Raw genomic sequence first — 18644 nt, 5'->3', positions numbered from 1 at the left:
GTTTGTTGGTTTGCCAAGTTTTGGGATCGTGGTGATGTGTGCCAACAGCATCGAGGGAGGGAATTCTTGTTTATCGCCTATTGTGTTGAATAGTGCAGCTAGGTGAGGTATTAGAATATGTATAAACATTTTATAATATTTAACACTAAACCCATCTGGACCTGGGCTTTTGCCTGCCGGCAGCTCATTGATAATATGGGCCACCTCGTCAACCGAAATGGGAGAGTCTAGTTCCTCAGCTTCTGCCTGCGACAGAGAAGGTAGTGTGAGCGAGTCTAGATATGAGTCTATTGCATGTGTAAAGGGGTCACTATCTCGTGTTTGTTGGTCCCCAATAGAGCCTCCTATATTATCCAAATTATTGTAGTAGGTTTTTAGTACGTCTGCAATAGCTGGACTATCCGAGCATGTGTGATTATGTTGATCAATTATGGAGTGTATGTGGGATTTCATTTGTTTCCTCTTTAAGGCCCTTGCTAACAATCTACCTGGCTTGTCCCCAAATTCAAAATATTTCTGTTGAAGTTTTAATGCCGTTTTTTGGTGTTCAACGGAGTGAAACTTTTGAATTTCCTCTCTGGTTTGTTGAAGATCTAGTTTAAGAGATGTGTCAGTAGGTGATTTTTTTATGTCGTACCTCTAGTTCATGTATTCTAGATAGAAGAGAAGTGTATTTGAGTCTTGCTGGTTTAGAAAGGTAGGCTTTTTGTTTAATGAGTTCGCCTCTAAGTACGCATTTGTGCGCTTCCCAAACTATGTGTCTAGGTGACTCATCAAGGGTATTGTGTTGGAAGTAAAGTGTGTTCTCAATTTGGGTCTTAACTACCGGGTTATTTAGCATAAAGTCGTCGAATTTCCAGATGAAGGGATGGTTTACAAATCACAGGAGCATGATCAGACCATGTCATAGTAAGTATTTGAGTGTTTGTGACCAAAGCCAAGGTGGACTGATCTGTGAAAATGTAATCAATTCTAGTATAAAGGTTGTGGGGGGGGTGAGAAGAAAGTGTAGTCACGTCTCGTTGGGTATAAGGTTCTCCATGTATCATGGACCGCTAACTCTTCAAGTCTAGCATTACATTGTTTGATTACTTTTCTTGGAATGGATGCCTATCTATTTTTTTTAAACTTGTTTCTATCATGATTCAGAATGCAAAAAGAAACTATATATTCTAAGCTTCAATAGTTGCAATTGGAGTTTTGATTTTAATTAATATTGTATTGCATTATGTCTATGATAATTTTTTAAATAATGATTAGTGATGTTCATTTCAGTCATACGATATTATGTAGTGCTAAAGACTAAGGCCTAGATTTAGAGTTTGGCGGTAGCCATGAAAACCAGCGTTAGAGGCTCCTAACGCTGGTTTTAAGCTACCTCCGGTATTTGGAGTCACTCAAAAAAGGGTCTAACGCTCACTTTTCAGCCGCAACTTTTCCATACCGCAGATCCCCTTACGTAAATTGCGTATCCTATCTTTTCAATGGGATTTTTATAACTCCGGTATTTAGAGTCGTGTCTGAAGTGAGCATTAGAAATCTAACGACAAAACTCCAGCCACAGAAAAAAGTCAGTAGTTAAGAGCTTTCTGGGCTAACGCCGGTTCATAAAGCTCTTAACTACTGTACTCTAAAGTACACTAACACCCATAAACTACCTATGTACCCCTAAACCGAGGTCCCCCCACATCACTGCAACTCGATTAAATTTTTTTAACCCCTAATCTGCCGACCGCCACCTACGTTATCCTTATGTACCCCTAATCTGCTGCCCCTAACACCGCCGACCTCCTGTCTCTCTTATGTGCATTTTTTCAAAGAAAACAAAGAAAAGACATTTTGGTACAAGTGTATTTCTACTTTGGAACTGACTCAATATTGCCTGTTCTTTTCTATCTGATGCTGCATGCTGAGAAAGAGCGTGTATGTTAAAGCGGCTGGTTACTGGAGAATGTGGATTCCTATCTTGCGCTGGACTGAGCGTGTAACATCTATCTGAAGGTGTATAAGAATAAGAGACCCTTTGCTGAGAAATCGTGTGGATTTGTGTGTGGCTGTTTAACTATACTTTTCTGAGTATACGGTGCATCCTGGTATGTGCTTGGCTACATAACATTGGTGGAAGCCTGGTTTCTTTCACCTTGTACAACTGGCCAATCCAGTGGACAGATTCTCGGAAGTTGGGACACACCTCACAATAAAACCTATTACCAGCAGGCTGACAACCACACCTCAGGCTGCAAGTGACGTCACACGCGCTGAACGCTGCATCTACTTTGAATCGGAACAACAGATCCAAATTTGGCAGCAAAGTAAAAAAAGTGAACTTGTGCCTCCAGCCGCAGTTATCTAAGTCTGCTTTACAGACGTTATATAAGACATTTGCCTTTCATTTTCTCTGATCTGTTTGTCGAAAATGATTTTGCTATGAGTCAACTTGTTACCATTATGTTTATGCTTGATTTTTGCTTACGATTTTTGCTCACAATTTGTTATCTGTCTATGTAACAGATGGTAGGTTAGGCCTAACCCCTAGTTAATTAGCATACGTATGCTTAGAGGTTCCTGGCCTTTCAAGTAGCATTTAGTCTTTGAAAATTTGCCTTTTTAGTTAAGAATGCTCACTTTTAGATTTTGATTGACCTTGTCATTTTTGTGATCCACATACATGTGGTCTGGGATTTAAATAGGAATTAATAAATTTGTTTATTTACCAAATTCTGTGTGCCTTGTTTTATCCCTTGCTTTCTTCACAACAGCATTATATGTTGTGATTACATTCTCTCTGTTTGACTTTTGTATAATTATATTTATTAACACCTAATCTGCCCCCCACAACGTCACCGCCAGCTACCTACACTTATTAACCCCTAATCTGCTGTCCGCACGCCGCCGCCAGCTACATTATCCCTATGTACCCCTAATCTGCTGCCCTAACATCGCCGACCCCTATATTATATTTATTAACCCCTAACCTGCCCCCCACAACGTCGCCGCCACCTACCTACAATAATTAACCCTTAATCTGCTGACCGCAAAGAGCCGCCAGCTACATTATAGCTATGTACCCCTAATCTGCTGCCCCTAACACCGCCGACCCCTATATTATATTTATTAACCCCTAACCTGCCCTCCCTAACATCGCCGACACCTAACTTCAATTATTAACCCCTAATCTGCCGACCGAATCTCGCCGCTATTCTAATAAATGTATTAACCCCTAAAGCTAAGTCTAACCCTAACACTAACACCCCCCTAAGTTAAATATAATTTTAATATAACAAAATTAATTCACTCTTATTAAATAAATTATTCCTATTTAAAGCTAAATACTTACCTGTAAAATAAATCCTAATATAGCTACAACATAAATTATAATTATATTATAGCTATTTTAGGATTAATATTTATTTTACAGGTAACTTTGTATTTATTTTAACCAGGTACAATAGCTATTAAATAGTTAAGAACTATTTAATAGCTAAAATAGTTAAAATAATTAAAAATTTACCTGTAAAATAAATCCTAACCTAAGTTACAATTAAACCTAACATACACTATCATTAAATTAATTAAATAAAATATCTACAATTACCTACAATTAAACCTAACACTACACTATCAATACATTAATTAAATACAATATCTACAAATAACTACAATGAAATAAACTAACTAAAGTACAAAAAATAAAAAAGAACTGTTACAAAAAATATTTTTTTTTTTTACAAACATAAGGAAAATCTTACAACAATTTTAAACTAATTACACCTACTCTAAGTCCCCTAATAAAATAACAAAGCCCCCCAAAATAAAAAATGCCCTACCCTATTCTAAATTACTAAAGTTCAAAGCTATTTTACCTTACCAGCCCTGAACAGGGCCCTTTGCTTGGCATGCCCCAAGAAGTTCAGCTCTTTTGCCTGTAAAAAAAAACATACAATACCCCCTCCCAACATTACAACCCACCACCCACATACCCCTAATCTAACCCAAACCCCCCTTAAATAAACCTAACACTAAGCCCCTGAAGATCATCCTACCTTGTCTTCACCATACCAGGTTCACTGATCCGTCCTGGCTCCAAAATCTTCATCCAACCCAAGCGGGGGCTGGCGATCCATCTTCCGGCGGCTGAAGAGGTCCAGAAGAGGCTCCAAAGTCTTCATCCTATCCGGGAAGAAGAGTAGATCCGGACCGGCAACCATCATCTTCCAAGCGGCATCTTCTATCCTCATCCGATGAGGACCGGCTCCATCCTGAAGACCTCCACCGCGGACCCATCTTCATTCGGCGACGTCCAACTGAAGAATGACGGTTCCTTTAAGGGACGTCATCCAAGATGGCGTCCCTCGAATTCCGATTGGCTGATAGGATTCTATCAGCCAATCGGAATTAAGGTAGGAATATTCGGATTGGCTGATGGAATCAGCCAATCAGAATCAAGATCAATCCGATTGGCTGATCCAATCAGCCAATCAGATTGAGCTCGCATTCTATTGGCTGATCGGAACAATAGAATGCGAGCTCAATCTGATTGGCTGATTGGATCAGCCAATCGGATTGAACTTGATTCTGATTGGCTGATTCCATCAGCCAATCAGAATATTCCTACCTTAATTCCGATTGGCTGATAGAATCCTATCAGCCAATCGGAATTCGAGGGACGCCATCTTGGATGACATCCCTTAAAGGAACCGTCATTCTTCAGTTGGACGTCGCCGGATGAAGATGGGTCCGCGGTGGAGGTCTTCAAGATGGAGCCGGTCCTCATCGGATGAAGATAGAAGATGCCGCTTGGAAGATGATGGTTGCCGGTCCGGATCTACTCTTCTTCCCGGATAGGATGAAGACTTTGGAGCCTCTTCTGGACCTCTTCAGCCGCCGGAAGATGGATCGCCAGCCCCCGCTTGGGTTGGATGAAGATTTTGGAGCCAGGACGGATCGGTGAACCTGGTATGGTGAAGACAAGGTAGGATGATCTTCAGGGGCTTAGTGTTAGGTTTATTTAAGGGGGGTTTGGGTTAGATTAGGGGTATGTGGGTGGTGGGTTGTAATGTTGGGGGGGGTATTGTATGTTTTTTTTTACAGGCAAAAGAGCTGAACTTCTTGGGGCATGCCCCGCAAAGGGCCCTGTTCAGGGCTGGTAAGGTAAAAGAGCTTTGAACTTTAGTAATTTAGAATAGGGTAGGACATTTTTTATTTTGGGGGGCTTTGTTATTTTATTAGGGGGCTTAGAGTAGGTGTAATTAGTTTAAAATTGTTGTAAGATTTTCCTTATGTTTGTAAAAAAAAATGTATTTTTTGTAACTTAGTTCTTTTTTATTTTTTGTACTTTAGTTAGTTTATTTCATTGTAGTTATTTGTAGATATTGTATTTAATTAATGTATTGATAGTGTAGTGTTAGGTTTAATTGTAGGTAATTGTAGATATTTTATTTAATTAATTTAATGATAGTGTAGTGTTAGGTTTAATTGTAACTTAGGTTAGGATTTATTTTACAGGTAATTTTATTATTTTAACTAGGTAACTATTAAATAGTTATTAACTATTTAATAGCTATTGTACCTGGTTAAAATAATTACAAAGTTACCTGTAAAATAAATATTAATCCTAAAATAGCTATAATATAATTATAATTTATAGTGTAGCTATATTAGGATTTATTTTACAGGTAAGTATTTAGCTTTAAATAGGAATACTTTATTTAATAAGAGATAATTAATTTCGTTAGATGTAAATTAACTTAGGGGGGTGAAAGTGTTAGGGTTAGACTTAGCTTTAGGGGTTAATACATTTATTAGAATAGCGGTGAGCTCCAGTCGGCAGATTAGGGGTTAATAATTGAAGTTAGGTGTCGGCGATGTTAGGGAGGGCAGATTAGGGGTTAATACTATTTATTATAGGGTTAGTTAGGCGGATTAGGGGTTAATAACTTTATTATAGTAGCGCTCAGGTCCGGTCGGCAGATTAGGGGTTAATAAGTGTAGGCAGGTGGAGGCGACGTTGTGGGGGGCAGATTAGGGGTTAATAAATATAATATAGGGGTCGGCGGTGTTAGGGGCAGCAGATTAGGGGTACATAGGGATAATGTAAGTAGCGGCGGTTTACGGAGCGGCAGATTAGGGGTTAATAATAATATGCAGGGGTCAGCGATAGCGGGGGCGGCAGATTAGGGGTTAATAAGTGTAAGGTTAGGGGTGTTTAGACTCGGGGTACATGTTAGGGTGTTAGGTGCAGACGTAGGAAGTGTTTCCGCATAGCAAACAATGGGGCTGCGTTAGGAGCTGAACGCGGCTTTTTTGCAGGTGTTAGGTTTTTTTTCAGCTCAAACAGCCCCATTGTTTCCTATGGGGGAATCGTGCACGAACATGTTTTTGAGGCTGGCCGCGTCCGTAAGCAACTCTGGTATCGAGAGTTGAAGCTGCGTTAAATATGCTCTACGCTCCTTTTTTGGAGCCTAACGCAGCCTTTATGTGGACTCTCAATACCAGAGTTATTTTTATGGTGCGGCCAGAAAAAAGCCGGCGTTAGCTACGCGGGTCCTTACCGACAAAACTCTAAATCTAGCCGTAATTGTATAAACCATTTCAGCCAACATTATGCATTTGCTCTTGTTCTCACGTACTCACCCTCCACTGATGAGTTCGTTGATGAAATCTGTTCCAGAAGAATTGTTACTTTTACTCACAAAGAATGAACTGACAAGCAGAATGTGTTCGCCTCCTTCAAGACCCTGAGCCTCCAGAACCACATGCAATGGGGTATTTGTGGATATTTTATGGTTACTATAGAGAAGGTTGGTTAGCTCCAAGTCATTGAATATTGAAATCTTTAATTTAATTCTTTCAATAGGTTTTGGAGGTGAAGAAGTAGAAGAATATGTAGATGTAGGCTCAGCAGTTGATTCTTCTGGTGTTGTAGGAGCAATGGTTGGTTCTCCAGTTGTTGAAGACTCAGTAACTGGTTTTACTGTGGTTGTAGGCTCAGTAGGTGGCTCTTCAGTTGTTCTAGCCTCAGTAGGTGGCTCTTTAGTTGTTGTAGGCACAGTAGTTAGTTTTTTAGTAGTAGGCTCAGTAGTTGGTTCTTTAGTTGTTGTAGGCTCAGTAGTTGGTTCTTTAGTAGTAGGCTCAGTAGTTGGTTCTTTAGTTGTAGGCTCAGTAGTTGTTTCTTTAGTAGTAGGCTCAGTAGTTGGTTCTTTAGTCGTATGCCTAGTAGTTGGTTCTTTAGTCGCGGGCTTAGTAGTTGGTTCTTTACTGGTTACAGGCTCGGGGGTTGTTGTGGACTCAGATGTGATTTGTTGAGTAGAAGTTGTATCTGTTGAATGTTCTGTAGTTGTGGTTGCAATAGTTGTGGTTTTTGTAGTTGGTGGAATAAATGCTTCTAAAATGAGAAGATAAACAATTTTAAAGGATTGCTTTCATTAGATCAAGTGACAATATCTGTCAGCCATATCAATACATCTTACCATGATTATCAGTTGACAATGTCAAATACTGAATATCTCTAACCACCTCATTTAGCTGTCAAAATAATTTTTTGCATATACTATTTAATTGCATCATATTACACTCTGCTTTATATTGCTATAAGGAAATATGTATATCACCACAGCAGTAAATAATATTGTGACAGTACATTTGGGACATCATATCTTACTGCAGTCCCTTAGACAAACCTTACGCAACCCAGTAAGTAACTAACCATGATGATCATGCAATTAACATCAAGGTGGGTGGGTTTGGTCATGAGTTGCAGACTCTCAATTTAACAAAAAAATAAAAAAATAAAAAGGTAATACCACAAGCAGTCTTTATATAAATGTTATTTTAAACTTGTTTATTTAGATGACTAATTTGTACTTGTGGAACTAGACCAGGGGAGTCCAACGTGCAGCCCATTTCACAGCAAAGTAGCGCTCTCCTGACTTATAGAAACATAGAATATGATAGCAGATAGAAACCATTCAGCCTATCTAGTCTGCCCAATTTTCTGAATACTTTCATTAGTTCCTGGCCTTATCTTATACCTAGCCTAACCTTATGCCTATCCCATTCATATTTAAACTACTTCACTGTCTCTACCACTTTTGCTGGATGGCTATTCCACCATGTATCCACTGTAAAGAGAGTGTTTTTTTAGGTTTTTAATTTGAAATGTACCTTGGTGTCCTTCACTAATGTCTGTACTTTGGAAAATGTCCGCCACAGCCTTGGTCTGTGCCTATCCCTGCTGATTATTTAATTTTTGCTGTTTATAAAATACATATTTAAAACACAGAATCTTATTTTTATTTTTTGAAGTTGGACTTTTTATTTATTTTTTCCCCTGTAAGTAAATTGTTAATCTATAAGGCATATGTGTCCAAAGAAAGGGCACAAGGGAGTAGAAATACTCCTCCATTGTAATTTTGGTCCTCATACTTAAATATTCTGCTGTGCATGTTGCTAATGATTAGGGATGGGCGAATGTTTCTAAAAATTCGAAATTTAAAACAAATTTTTATACATTTGTTAGTTCAAATCAAATTTCGAATGTTTATATAACATTCTAACATTCTATTTTCAAATTTCCGTCTTTGAATTTTTCAATAAAATTTGAAAATATTCGTTAGAATACTAGAATGTTTAGCTATGTATTCATTCAATTTCAAAATGTAATATTCGAATTCGAATGTGACATTCAAATTCAAAATAGTATTTCTAGTCTATAACTGTGTTTAATAAATGTAATATTCGAATTTGAATGCTACATTCAAATGTCACATTCGAATTTGAAATAGTATTTCTAGTCTAATACTGTGTTTTAAATGTAATGTAATGTGACATTCGAATTCGAAATAGTATTTCTAGTTTACAACTGTGTTTAATAAATGTGATATTCGATTCGAATGTGATATTCGATTTGAATGTGACATTCAAATTCGAAATAGTATTTCTAGTCTAATACTGTACTGTGTTTTATAAATGTAATATTCAAATTTGAATGTGATATTCGATTTGAATGTGACATTCGAATTTGAAATAGTGTTTCTAGTCTACAATTGTGTTTTATAAATGTAATATTCGTATTCGAATGTGACATTCGAATTGAAATGTGACATGAAAAAACTGTAAATAATGTTTGAAAAATCGAATTTTTAAGAATATGCGTTCTTATCAACATTCTATTATGTAAATTGAATTTCTACAATAACATTCGTTCTAACATTCAAATTCAAATATAAACACATTTGCCCATCCCTACTAATGATATTATTATGAGTATTTTATTTCTTTGCTCCAACCTGGGAACTTTTAAGTGAATGTTAATGTTATGAGGACTACTTAATTCTGATATCAATCCACACACTTTTCAAAGTTTTTGGTAAGAATGTAAAACACAAAATTATTGTTGTCTTTTCACCAGCAATAAGGGATTTATCAGTGAACGATCCTCCACCCTTGGATATAGCTGTATTAAAGGAATGATTAGCAAGAGTTGTTTTATTAAAGTTGGAAAAGTTTTGAAAAATAACTACTCACCTGAGCAATATACATCAAATTTTAAGGTTCCAGAGAACTTGTACACGTAGTATCCATCACAGGCCTTTACAGGGATGGATGCTCCAGTTGTGCAAGCTGTTAAATCGTTATTAACGATTGGCACCAGCTGAATTCCTGCTCCAATTTCTGGGTGGTTCTTGCTCAGAGTAAACGGTTCCCGAGAGCCACACTTCAAAGGGCCAACACATCCTACCTTCATCTGATATCCTGGGCTGAATCTGAACCACCCAAACTTGTAGCGATCAGTGGGAAATCTGCCATTAGATTTTATTGTGTATAGTCTACTTGCTCCATCAATCTCCTTGGCAATTGCACATGGGTCAACACATGTCAAAGTACCATTGGTACTCACACAGTCATCATTAGAGGAGCAGGTGGAAACACCACATGTCTTGATTATTTTGCTAGAACACAAGTAAGTACCATTCTTATCTGTGCAACTTGCTGGCTCACATCTATATGCAGATGGGTCTTTGCATTCATTAATATTAACACATTTGAGTGAGTCAAAAATGTACCCAGTGGGGCAGCAAGGATTTGTATCACATAACACGTACTGTGTGCAGTTAAACCCGTCTCCAATAGATCCATAATCACAAGAACATTTCACATAGCCATCAAATTGTTCACAGAGACGATAGGTTTTACTGCAGTCACTACAGTCTTTGGCATCTGAGAGAAAAGAATAGACAGATAAATAATTGTAAGAGAAATATGTTTACCTTACTTAGATATTTTAAATTATATTAATATTATTAATGTAAAATAGCAGATACAGAAATCAACTTGAAATGTATCTATCTATCTATCTATCTATCTATCTATCTATCTATCTATCTATCTATCATATATTTGTATATCAGCCCTCACCTCCAGGAAATGTTAATATTTATTACTACTGTCACTATCTGTAACCTTTAAGCAAGGCACACTGAAAAACATGTCTATTTGATAGTTTCTGAGCTAGGTAGCCAAACATTTAAAACAGACATTTTTGCACAATATTTTTGAATATATTCAAACTGAACTTGAGTGTTTTTAGGTTTTCTTTTTTTATGAGTACAGCTGTTTACTTTAGGCTCGCCGGAAACAAAAGTTAAGAAGCAGCGGTCTTAATACCGCCGCTCCTTAACTCATCCTACAATGGATCATGTCCCCCCGACACTTGATAAATCAACTCCTTAGTAGTTTCCATAAATCAATAAAACTCTCATTACACAGAGTCACCAAATCACCATTAGATTTAGTAGGTGATTACCTAGGGCCTCACTTATGTGGAGCCTTAGCTCAGTACATTGTGCTCAAAGTAGCAGCACAGGCGGCCTAAGGGAAGTGACAAGATGCAGTGTTGTGATGTGCTTTTTTTTTAGACCAATGGAGCACTAGAAGTAGTGCTGTAGAACCATGACTGGCAATCTGAAGTACGTTAGGGACTAACAGACCAGCAGCAATACCAGACTCAAATCTGAGGCTTGATGTGGGTATGAGACTAACAGATCTATGGGTTGGCCTAAGCGCCAGATGAGAACCTTAAAGCCTGGGGGCGGGTGACTCCTAGCTGTTACCCAGAATAAACAGAGTGAGAAAGTGTGGGATCCCAGGCGCCTACCCTAAGGAGGCTAAGGTGTAAGAAACCAGTAGCTTAAAACTAATTTAATAAATCTTCACAAAAATCAATTAAAAACATGCATGAATACAGTTGAGTAAAGAACAATAAATATAAAAATAATAACACAATGGGGGGTAGTTATCAAGCCGTCAACCTCAAATACGCTGGAATTCCGCAGCGTATTTGTGGCGAGGCTGATTCGCCTTAGTTATCAAGCCCTAGATACCGGCAAAACTAGAATTTTGTGACGTAAGCTTCGATTCGCTGGACTCAGTCCGACACAGATCGATTCTTACGTCAAACCAGATGTTCCGCACACAAGTGCAGCACAATCTGACTACTTTTGCTAGTTATCAAAAAACTAGCAGGTACGCTCGGCACTTTTATGGCCCAGCGTACCTGGTTTTCAATCCGCCGCCCTGGAGGTGGCGGATCCCATAGGAATCAATGGGAGTCTGACCATAGCGAAAGTTCATGTTCGCTGCTGCCAGACATCCCATTGATTCCTATGGGAGATGTCTGCACCTAACACCCTAACATGTACCCCGAGTCTAAACACCCCTAATCTGTCTCCCCTACACCGCCGCAAGTAAATAAAGTGTTTACCCCCTAAACCGCTGCTCCCGGAGCCCACCGCAAGCTATAATAAACATGTTAACCCCTAAACCGCCGCTCCCTGACCCCGCCGCAACTATAATATATGTATTAACCCCTAAACCGCCGCTCCCTGACCCCGCCGCAACCTATATTAAATTTATTAACCCCTATCCTGCCCCCCTACACCGTTGCCACTATAATAAATTTATTAACCCCTATCCTGCCCCCCACTACACCGCCGCCACTGTAATAAAATTATTAACCCCTAAACCTAAGTCTAACACTAACCCTAACACCCCCTTACTTAAATATTAATTAAATAAATCTAAATAATATTTCTATTATGAACTAAATTAATCCTATTTAAAACTAAATACTTACCTTTAAAATAAACCCTAATATAGCTACAATATAAATAATAATTATATTGTAGCTATCTTAGGATTTATTTTTATTTTACAGGCAAATTTCAATTTATTTTAACTAGGTACAATAGCTATTAAATAGTTATTAACTATTTAATAGCTACCTAGCTAAAATAAAGAGAAATTTACCTGTAAAATAAAAACTAACCTAAGTTACAATTACACCTAACACTACACTATACTTTAATAAATGATTCCTATTTAAAACTAAATACTTACCTGTAAAATAAACCCTAAGATAGCTACAATGTAATTAATAATTACATTGTAGCTATTTTAGGAATTATATTTATTTTACAGGTAACTTTGTATTTATTTTAGCTAGTTAGAATAGTTACTATTTAATAACTACCTAGCTAAAAGAAATACAAAATTACCTGTAAAATAAATCCTAACCTAAGTTACAATTAAACCTAACACTACACTATCATTACATTAATTAAATAAATTAACTACAAATAACTACAATTAAATACAATTACATAAACTAACTAAAGTACAAAAAAATAAAAAAGCTAAGTTACAAAAAATAAAAAAAATAAGTTACAAACATTTAAAAAATATTACAACAATTTTAAGCTACTTACACCTAATCTAAGCCCCCTAATAAAATAACAAAGCCCCCCAAAATAAAAAATGCCCTACCCTATTCTAAATTAAAAAAGTTCAAAGCTCTTTTACCTTACCAGCCCTTAAAAGGGCCTTTCGTGGGGCATGCCCCAAAGAATTCAGTTCTTTTGCCTGTAAAAGAAAAATACAACCCCCCCAACATTAAAACCCACCACCCACATACCCCTAATCTAACCCAAACCCCCCTTAAAAAAAGCTAACACTACCTCCCTGAAGATCATCCTACCTTTAGTCGTCTTCACTCAGCCGAGCCACCGATGGAACTGAAGAGGAGATCCGGAGCGGCAGAAGTCATCATCCAAGGGGCGCTGAAGAAATCTTCCATCCGATGAAGTGATCCTCCAAGCGGCGCTGAAGAAGTCTTCCATCCGATGAAGTGATCCTCCAAGCGGCGCTGAAGTCTTCGATCCGGGCGATGTCATCTTCCAAGCGCGGTCTTCAATCTTCTTCTTCAGGATCCATCTTCATTCCGCCGACGCGGAACATCCTTCTTTCCCGACGGACTACCGACGAATGAAGGCTCCTTTAAGGGACGTCATCCAAGATGGCGTCCCTTCAATTCCGATTGGCTGATAGGATTCTATCAGCCAATCGGAATTAAGGTAGGAAAAATATGATTGGCTGATTGGATCAGCCAATCGGATTGAACTTCAATCCGATTGGCTGATTGAATCAGCCAATCATATTTTTCCTACCTTAATTCCGATTGGCTGATAGAATCCTATCAGCCAATCGGAATTGAAGGGACGCCATCTTGGATGACGTCCCTTAAAGGAGCCTTCATTCGTCGGTAGTCCGTCGGGAAAGAAGGATGTTCCGCGTCGGCGGAATGAAGATGGATCCTGAAGAAGAAGATTGAAGACCCCGCTTGGAAGATGACATCGCCCGGATCGAAGACTTCTTCAGCGCCGCTTGGAGGATCACTTCATCGGATGGAAGACTTCTTCATCGCCGCTTGGAGGATCACTTCATCGGATGGAAGATTTCTTCAGCGCCCCTTGGAGGATAACTTCTGCCGCTCCGGATCTCCTCTTCGGTTCCATCGCTGCTCGGCTGAGTGAAGACGACTCAAGGTAGGATGACCTTCAGGGGATTAGTGTTAGGTTTTTTTAAGGGGGGTTTGGGTTAGATTAGGGGTATGTGGGTGGTGGGTTTTAATGTTGGGGGGGGGGTTGTATTTTTCTTTTACAGGCAAAAGAGCTGAATTTTTTGGGGCATGCCCCACGAAAGGCCCTTTTAAGGGCTGGTAAGGTAAAAGAGCTTTGAACTTTTTTAATTTAGAATAGGGTAGGGCATTTTTTTATTTTGGGGGGCTTTGTTATTTTATTAGGGGGCTTAGATTAGGTGTAAGTAGCTTAAAATTGTTGTAATATTTTTAACATGTTTGTAACTTATTTTTTTTATTTTTTGTAACTTAGCTTTTTTATTTTTTGTACTTTAGTTAGTTTATGTAATTGTATTTAATTGTAGTTATTTGTAGTTAATTTATTTAATTAATGTAATGATAGTGTAGTGTTAGGTTTAATTGTAACTTAGGTTAGGATTTATTTTACAGGTAATTTTGTATTTATTTTAGCTAGGTAGTTATTAAATAGTTAATAACTATTTAATAAGTATTCTAACTAGCTAAAATAAATACAAAGTTACCTGTAAAATAAATATAAATCCTAAGATAGCTACAATGTAATTATTAATTATATTGTAGCTATCTTAGGGTTTATTTTACAGGAAAGTATTTAGTTTTAAATAAGAATAATTTATTAAAGTATAGTGTAGTGTTAGGTGTAATTGTAACTTAGGTTAGTTTTTATTTTACAGGTAAATTTCTCTTTATTTTAGCTAGGTAAGCTATTAAATAGTTAATAACTATTTAATAGCTATTGTACCTAGTTAAAATAAATTGAAATTTGCCTGTAAAATAAAAATAAATCCTAAGATAGCTACAATATAATTATTATTTATATTGTAGCTATATTAGGGTTTATTTTAAAGGTAAGTATTTAGTTTTAAATAGGATTAATTTAGTTCATAATAGAAATATTATTTAGATGTATTTAATTAATATTTAAGTTAGGGGGGTGTTAGGGTTAGTGTTAGACTTAGGTTTAGGGGTTAATAATTTTATTACAGTGGCGGCAGTGTAGTGGGGGGCAGGATAAGGGTTAATAAATTTCTTATAGGTGGCGACGGTGTAGGGGGGGCAGGATAGGGGTTAATAAATGTAATATAGGTTGCGGCGGGGTCAGGGAGCGGCGGTTTAGGGGTTAAACTATTTATTTCGTTGCGGTGAGGTGCGGGATCAGCAGGATAGGGGTTAATAACTTTATTATAGAGGGCGACGGTATAGGGGGGGCAGGATAGGGGTTACTAGGTATAATGTAGGTTGCGGCGGTGTCCGGGAGCGGCGGTTTAGGGGTTAATACATTTATAAGAGTTGCGGCGGGGTCTAGGAGCGGCTGTTTAGGGGTTACTAACTTTATTTAGTTGCGGGGGTCTCCGGGGGCGCCGGTATAGGGGGTAGAACAGTGTAGTTAGTGTGAGTGCTTAGTGACAGGCTAGCAAGAAAGCTGTAAAAAAGCCGAAGAGCAGCAAGATCGCATGAGTGATAACTCTCACAGTCCACTGCTCATCGCCCCATACTTGGTGCGCGGCTTTTTGACAGCTTTTTTGATAACTTAGGCAAATTTTTGCAGGTCCGCGGCGGCGATGTGAGGCGAGCTTAGGCGGGCGTATTGGGCCGGCGAAGGCAGGAAAAGTAGACACGTTGATAACTACCCCCCAATATATGTACTTCATGGATCCATGAGCAAAGGATAAAAGCTAAAACAAATGGATAGTAATGAACAATGGTACAAATGATCAGACAATAAAATCAATAAGATAAAACAATGTTGGGGAATAAATAAATCCAATTGAATAAAAACAATAATGGCAGTCCTAAATAGTCAATGGTAGATGTAGAAAAAGAAAAGGTCCATAAAAAATCCAAAAAGTGAAAGTAATAAAAACAACGGGTGTTGGTGAAATCCTGTAATAGACGGATAAAGTGCAAATCCAATTGAAAATTTGATGTAATCCGATTCTAAAAGAAATTTAAATCCAAATAAGTGACGAAAGTCGTGAAAGAAAGAAACAAAACAAATATAGTGTAGAATGTCCTAAAAAATGGCAATAATGAAATAAGGCTTACCAGTGTTGGTCTATGCGTTTCGGCCCGTGCTAGGCCTTTTTTTTTAAGAAGTCTTGAGAAAGGCCTAGCACGCGTAGACCAGCACTGGTAAGCCTTATTTCATTATTGCCATTTTTTTTAGGACATTCTACACTATATTTGTTTTGTTTCTTTCCATAGGTGGATCGTCTGCTTCTTTTTATTTATTTTCATTTTGGATCACTTTTCCAGTATTTGTTGGCACTGTATTTGAAGATTGCAGATTTACTATCACTTTTTTTGAACACCACACACTTTGCTTTTTTGATTGCCACTAACTTCGTCATTTTTGATTGCCATTTATTATATTTTTTTCACGACTTTCGTCACTTATTTGGATTTAAATTTCTTTTAGAATCGGATTACATCAAATTTTCAATTGGATTTGCACTTTATCCGTCTATTACAGGATTTCACCAACACCCGTTGTTTTTATTACTTTCACTTTTTGGATTTTTTATGGACTTTTTCTTTTTCTACATCTACCATTGACTATTTAGGACTGCCATTATTGTTTTTATTCAATTGGATTTATTTATTCCCCAACATTGTTTTATCTTATTGATTTTATTGTCTGATCATTTGTACCATCGTTCATTACTATCCATTTGTTTTAGCTTTTATCCTTTGCTCATGGATCCATGAAGTACATATATTGTGTTATTATTTTTATATTTATTGCTCTTTACTCAACTGTATTCATGCATGTTTTTAATTGATTTTTGTGAAGATTTATTAAATTAGTTTTAAGCTACTCTCTGGTTTCTTACACCTTAGCCTCCTTAGGGTAGGCGCCTGGGATCCCACACTTTCTCACTATGAGACTAACAGAGCCAGGGTCTTAAATCTGAATTAAAGGTGGACATAGGATAAACTGGGCAGCTATATGGTCAAGGTTTGATTTGCGGTTTAATTATGGGTATGCGGTTGACATATCAAATGTTGTGTCAGGGTCTGATTCAAGGTCTAATTTTCATACAGGGATAACAGAAGAGCTGCAGGGTCAGAATATCATTTGAGGTTTGATGTGGGTATGGGGTTGATATAGGTTCACTGTCTGATTTAAGGTTTGATGTGGTTATAGGCTGGTTTTGGTTGAATAGAATCATTTATTTGCCAAGTATAGAAAAAAAATATACAAGGAATTCTTGGTGCAAAAGGTATCAGGTGACAATGAACAAACAAATACAATCAGCAGTGTAAAAATCTAATCATCAAATATATTACCAAAAAGAGTGACTAAAGTGCAATTTATCGTAACAAAAGTGAAATAAAATTTGTTGCTTGCTATTTTTAAGCCTGGGGAAAAAACTATTCAGAAAATGGTTTGTTCGACTTCGTAAGACTCTCAAACTTGGCATAACCTTTATGTGCATATGGGACTGACAAAATGGCTGCTGCCCCGGCATCTACTTAAAGTCTGATGTGGATAGGCTGAGAGGCCAAGGTTCTGATACTGGCAGAGCAGCTGCAGGACCAAGCACTGTCTAAGATATGATGTGAGTATGGAGAAAAAAGAGGGGCTGCAGGGCTAGGGTTCTGATTTGATGACTTATGTGGGTATGTGGCTGCAGGGCAATGGGTCTGATATGAGGTCTACTGAGAATGACTGCAGGTACAGTAGTATAATCTGTGGTTTGATTTGTGCATCTGACTAGTAGGGTTGGCTACAGGGTTTTTGGGCTTGTAAATTCAGAGGTGCTTTGCACTAACTCTGTGAATAGTATGTTACAAAACACATTGTAACAAGAGTTTATCCACTTTACACAGTCTGTTTAGTATTATATATAATGCAGTATATTTGGGAATATGAATTTAAAGGGAAATTTTAATCGAAAAATGTCATGCTCTAATATGTTAGAGGTGCAAGGTCACTAGTCTTAAATGTGCCTACTGTAAGTGTTTAACCCCCCGGAAAGGGGTTAAACAAATAATAAAAAGTGTTGCTAGGGACTAGCCGTGCTAGTCGCACAACCCAGCTGTGTAACTAGCGATACTGATTGGATCAGCAGCTGTAGCTCAAGAAATGTATTGGTTAGAATAAAATACTGTTTCCAACCCCCCTCCCTATTTTAATTTATGCCTAATTTCCCTAATGTCTCCTGAATTGGTCTTTTGAATAAAATAGCACAGCTGTGAATGCAAAATTTTAATGTTCTTAATCATTTTAGTGAACAGAATTACACAAAGATTGGAAATGCTTTATGTATTATTTTTTTTTTAACTATGCAGTAGCTATTTAAATATAATCTAAAATTTAAAAAGTAAAAATCTGATTGGCAGAAATTATCATTAGGTATCATCAACACTTATTTAAATGGACTTCCAAGTGTCAAAATAAAATGCTCTCTGTTAGAGCATTTTATTATTGTATTGGTGCTTGCATATAACTATGGGTTGATCACAATATTTTAGAAGAGTTTATCAAACTATTTATCTACAAACATCCACGTAGACGTTAATGGTGGTTTTCTGTAGAAGCACATTTGTTTCTAAAGGATTTTAATCAACCCCTATGTTTTTAACCCTTGACATTGTTAATCAGTTAGAGCATGTAATTTTAACACTAGCGATGGAGTAATGCTATGTGTTTAACTCTTGGGACCTTCAGCTATGTGTTAAGCCACTA

At 37.4% G+C, this 18644-nt stretch overlaps 1 protein-coding gene across 1 annotated transcript in view; it reads right to left on the bottom strand.

Moving 5' to 3' along the window:
- Positions 1–18644, bottom strand: part of LOC128653587 (mucin-2-like) — a 44825-nt gene that overhangs the window by 24702 nt on the left and 1479 nt on the right. The window contains exons 2-3 of the mRNA XM_053706966.1: positions 9526–10218; positions 6634–7384 (exon numbers count right to left, since the gene is read on the bottom strand). Of these exons, the coding sequence (XP_053562941.1) occupies positions 6634–7384; positions 9526–10218 (1444 nt within the window). The remainder of the gene's footprint in view (positions 1–6633; positions 7385–9525; positions 10219–18644) is intronic.

This window comes from Bombina bombina, chromosome 3 (assembly GCF_027579735.1).
Source record: "Bombina bombina isolate aBomBom1 chromosome 3, aBomBom1.pri, whole genome shotgun sequence".
Classification (NCBI taxonomy): domain Eukaryota; kingdom Metazoa; phylum Chordata; class Amphibia; order Anura; family Bombinatoridae; genus Bombina; species Bombina bombina.
Note: the sequence above shows the minus strand (reverse complement) of the source record. Positions and strands in the feature narration are given on the sequence as shown.